Source organism: Engraulis encrasicolus, chromosome 9 (assembly GCF_034702125.1).
Source record: "Engraulis encrasicolus isolate BLACKSEA-1 chromosome 9, IST_EnEncr_1.0, whole genome shotgun sequence".
NCBI lineage: Eukaryota > Metazoa > Chordata > Actinopteri > Clupeiformes > Engraulidae > Engraulis > Engraulis encrasicolus.
This window is the reverse complement of record NC_085865.1, coordinates 22,789,067-22,794,006: the sequence shown is the minus strand read 5'-3', so window position 1 is coordinate 22,794,006 and position 4,940 is coordinate 22,789,067. Positions and strand designations below refer to the sequence as shown.

At 48.3% G+C, this 4,940-nt stretch overlaps 1 protein-coding gene across 1 annotated transcript in view; it reads right to left on the bottom strand.

Annotated features, from left to right (window-relative positions):
* Positions 1 to 259: 259 nt before the first annotated feature.
* Positions 260 to 4,940, bottom strand: part of dpyda.1 (dihydropyrimidine dehydrogenase a, tandem duplicate 1) — a 290,320-nt gene continuing 285,639 nt past the window's right edge. Inside the window, exons 21-23 of the mRNA XM_063206772.1 lie at positions 4,541 to 4,696; positions 3,993 to 4,133; positions 260 to 1,251 (exon numbers count right to left, since the gene is read on the bottom strand). Of these exons, the coding sequence (XP_063062842.1) occupies positions 1,084 to 1,251; positions 3,993 to 4,133; positions 4,541 to 4,696 (465 nt within the window). The 3' untranslated portion in view covers positions 260 to 1,083. The remainder of the gene's footprint in view (positions 1,252 to 3,992; positions 4,134 to 4,540; positions 4,697 to 4,940) is intronic.

Below are 4,940 nucleotides of genomic sequence, written 5' to 3'. Positions count from 1 at the left end.
GCTCCCCAACCAACAGTGGAATAAACATTCATAACTCCCCCTGCTCTACTCCCATCACCGCCATCCACCACCCCCACTCCCATCACCGCCATCATCCCACTTACCACTATCCCCCAGACCTCCTCTCTCTCTCCAGTCTCACTGTCATTATAACCATGGTTGAAGGCAGGAGATGAGGGTGAGGGGATGGGGATGGGGATGGGGATAGGGGCGTTGGGGAGGGTGAGCGTGGGGGGGGTGGTGGTTGTGGGGCAGAGAGAGAGAGAAAGAGAGAGAGAGAGAAAGAGAGAGAGAGAGAGAGACACGCCCGTGGATGGACGACACATCGCCCCCGCCATTGTTTGGGAATAATGCAACTATTTGCGCCTGCATGATTATTTCAGGATAATTGGCTTGGGAGTATAAGGCAATTATTTCTCCAAACTAATTATTTAGCTTTCTCTCTGTTGCTGTGTGTGTGTGCGTGTGTGTGTGTGTGTGTGTGTGTGTGTGTGTGTGTGTGTGTGTGTGTGTGTGTGTGTGTGTGTGTGTGTGTGTGTGTGTGTGTGCGTGCATGCGTTTTTCAAATACATAATAAAGGTAATTTTTCACATTGCAATTATGAAGAAGAATCAATGTTTTGATGTGGACGTTCTGTCACGTTTCTATATTTCTCTTTTGTTTTGTTTTTGTGAATTTTTCCCCCTCTCCTCTCTGTTCATCACAGACAGCCCTTGTCTCTACCCCTCATTCCCTCTTTCTCTCTAGCTCAGTCTGTTTATCTTTCTTTCTCTCTTCCTCTCTCTCAATCTCTCTCTCCCACATCCTCTCTCTTCCCCTGTTTCTCTCTGTCATCTTTTCTTTGCGTGTCTGTTTATCTGTCTGTCCGTCTGTTTGTCTGTCTGCCCCCCCTTCTTTCTCTCTCTTTCTCTTTCTCTCTCTCTCTCTATCTATCTCTTTCTCCATCACTCTCCCCCTTTCTCTCTCTCTTTCTCCCTCCCTCTCCCTTTCTCCTTCTCCCTCCCTCTCTCTCTCTTTCCCTCCCTCTCTCTCTCTCTCTCTCCTCTCCCTCCCTCCCTCTCCCTCTTCATCCCTCCCGTGGGCTCAGTACGCCGTCACGGCGGCAGGAAGGCCTCGCTTGGGCACGTAGGGCGTTGTCCGGGTAACCATTTTGATGCAGTCGATGATGGGGCAGACGCTGAGGCAGAGGGTGCAGCCGGTGCAGCTGTCCGCCACCACGGGGAGGTGGGTCTCTGGGTCAAACTTAATAGCCTGGACACAGACGACAACATGGAGACAGACGGAGAAAAAAAACACAACACACTTGGAGCAGAATGAAGGGGAAGCTCAGAGTCAGTCAGATTAGATTGGAGAAACATTTGGTTGCTCTGCTGTGCGCTTTCGCCAGATACATAGACACAGACAGGCAGATACAGACACAGACTCACGCACGCACACACATACAATTTGGAATAGACAGACAAACAGAGATGCACACAGGCGCATCTGCACGTACGTGCGCACACACGCGTGCACACACGCGTGCACACACGCGTGCACACACACACACACACACACACACACACACACACACACACACACACACACACACACACACACACACACACAGTAGCACTCTTCTTTACTTGACTGGCTGGTGATGTTTCTGGACAAGAATCAACAGCAGCCATTAGTTTGAAATAACAGTGTTTACAGCCACACTGCACTGGCCTCCCACCCATAGTCTACCCTTTAGTACTCTAGTGTGTCATCAATAAAATAACTTGAGTAGCCTTAGCAGAGTGACCACACACGGATGCACGCACGCATGCACGCACACCCACAGAGACAACGGCACACAGAAAACGACACACATACACAGAGACAACGGCACACAGAAAACGACACACAGACACAGAGACAAAGACACACAAACAAATACACACAGACACAGACGCACACACACACACACACACACACACACACACACACACACACACACACACACACACACACACACACCAAACACAGCGGCTAAGCCCACCACAACCTTGATTAAAAAAGAAACAAAAAGAAAACCTTGGAGGAAAGATTCCTGACCCAGCAGCCACTGGGGTTTTTGTCTACTTTACAACCTACCTTAATAGAGACCATTTATAATGCGGGATTCCTTTCAGAGACGTGCTCCGGTCTGCACAGCCTGTGCCCAGCCTAGCCGCACTGCTGCTGACTGGTACTCAGCAACATGCTGTTGCCTACGCACTTACTGCCTACTGGTATGACACAAAATGCTGATGAATGCCCTTCTTTATTACAGACCATTTATAATATGGCATTCCTCTCTGAGATCCTCTCATGCCCAATGAGCGTCACCGTGAACAGTTATACTGCTTTGATAAAAGGGGGTAGGCCCTGCTACTTCATCAATACTGAACCCCCCCCCCCCCCCACAGACACACACACACACACTCCTCCTCGTGATGAATCGCGCCAGACATTTATTTCTCGGGATAAGCTGTGCGGGACACTTTAATAAAACTGTCAGAACAATCCAGCGCTCACCAAAGGCTTGCTCCATATTTAAAAGCAGTAAAGGGAGTGTGTGTGTGTGTAGAAGCAGACAGTCACAGCCCCTCCCCCCCCCCCCCCTCATCTACTGGGTTTTTATTGGAGTAGGCTCGGTTCCGACACGGTTCTGTATATCCTCAGTGGGTGATTCTGGGGATCGGGTCTGGATCAGCAGTGGCGAACCTACAGTGATTTGCATCCCCAGGCAACGCACCCGCCCTTGCTCCACCCCCACTGTGACGCCACTCCAGACAACCCCCCACCGCTTATATCAGTTGATATGTTATAATAGCAATAAGTGTGATAATATGAACGTAACATGTTAGTAGCGCTAATTTGCGATTTTTGCAATGTCGGCAGGGGAGGGTTTTTTGTGATGGTGCTGCCCTCTCCTGAATGCTGCCAAGTGTATGCGTCCGGTCGGCCCGTCCCTAAGACTGCCCCTTTGGATCGGGTTGGTTTTGGGCTTGGGATTGGGCCGACCCCCCTGATAAGGACTGGCTATGTACTTGTTTTCAAATTACATCAATTGAATCGTTGTGAGTTTGGCAGCACCCTTCCTAAATTCAATGACCCAAAAGTGCAATGATATTGCTATAGCAATCTCTCTCTCTCTCTCTCTCTCTCTCTCTCTCTCTCTCTCTCTCTCTCTCTCTCTCTCTCTCTCTCTCTCTCTCTCTCTCTCTCTCCCATCCCCAATAGTTTGAAGAGAAGAGAAGGGCCCAAGCTCCCTCTTTGCCTAGGGGCCCCCCAAATACCTTGAAATGGCCCTGATTGCCAGTCTGCCGCTTACCGGGGCTTTGGGAACCACAGTTGAAGGCAACAGAATGGAACTCAACATGAGAGAGCCATGGCAATAAGCTTTCACAGTTGGTGCACGTTTGAATTGCATTATGCATCTTTATCGTGTTGTTGTATTTCCTCCACACCCTCTCTCTCTCTCTCTCTGCGGTGAGCACAGTACAGCACAATGTTCTTCTATCCTATTTGTGAGCAGAGATATACCGTAAATAATATGAATGTGGTTGCTCTGCTACGGGAATTGCTGTTAGACAATTTGTAGAGCTCATTCACTGAGTAGAAGTGGAAACCTCTTTGTTTTAACCCGACACAAATCCCTGATGTGGAACAGAAGAAAGTGACCCAACTTTGGTGCCTGTTGAACAGCAGAGATGTCAATTTACACACAAGTCTGTGTTAGCTACTAAACGAATATGCACTGGGTTCACACAAAAGGACCCACACACCTGCTCAAAAACATTTTATTTAAGATTTTGAAATAATGTTAAATGATTGCCCTGTATCAACCGCATTGGTGGAAAGCCTTAATGGAGCGTGCATGAAATTTTCCTGGACCAACAGCTGAGACAAAACTGCCAGAATTTAACCCATTCATGTGAGACATGGATGAGAGTGGGTGACAGGGAATGTAGTGGGTAGTTTACCTGGTAGCCCGAATCATTGCAGGTCATGTAGCATTTGCCACAGTTGATGCACATCTCCTCATCGATCAGGGCCTGCACTTGCTCCTCGTTGTTGAGCTCCTGATAGGCCCCAATGTGTTTCAGGGCCCTGCCAATTACTTCCTATATTTACACACACACACCCACACACACACACACACACACACACACACACACACACACACACACACACACACACACACACACACACACACACACACACACACACACACACACACACACACACACACAAACGTGGATTTTTAAAGTGTGCCATTTTTTTTACTCCACTACAGTGTACATTTTTATGGTTGCCCAGTCTGGTATAACCACATCCCACTCCAACCCCTTGACCAGAAAACAAAAAAAAAACTTTAAAAAGTACACAGTTCACTGCACCTTGTTTGTGTTTTGTCTTTTTAAACAACAGACATCTTTCCCGTCTTGTTTTGAACCGTGTTCAAAGAAACAAACAGACAAAACAGGCGCCTGACACCTGTAAGATGTTTTCCCCTCCTTCTTTGCAGTACCTTGACAGATGGGATGGGTCCCTTAGGGGAGAAGCTTCTGGGTCCCTGGGGCGTCCCTGTCATCCCCCGCTCCATCTCCTGGTCCCTGAGACGCTGCTTGTGCACTGCCAGCGCTTTTCTCCTCTCCTCCAAGAAGGGCCCAAAACTTGGCAAGCTCTGGGAGCAAGGAGGGAGGGGGAGACAACAAAATACAAAATGGGAGGCCGAGCGGACAAACAACCGTATTTTACCTTGACACGTACAAGAGGAGCTTCATATGCTCAATTACGATGCTTTTACCTGCTTTTATTTGGAGCCGTCATAGTCGTTAGAAAATGGAGGGAGGCTCAACATCATAAACCTTTGTGTGATAAAATCACAACACACCCTAAAATCTTTGACACCAACCTAAAACCTCTTT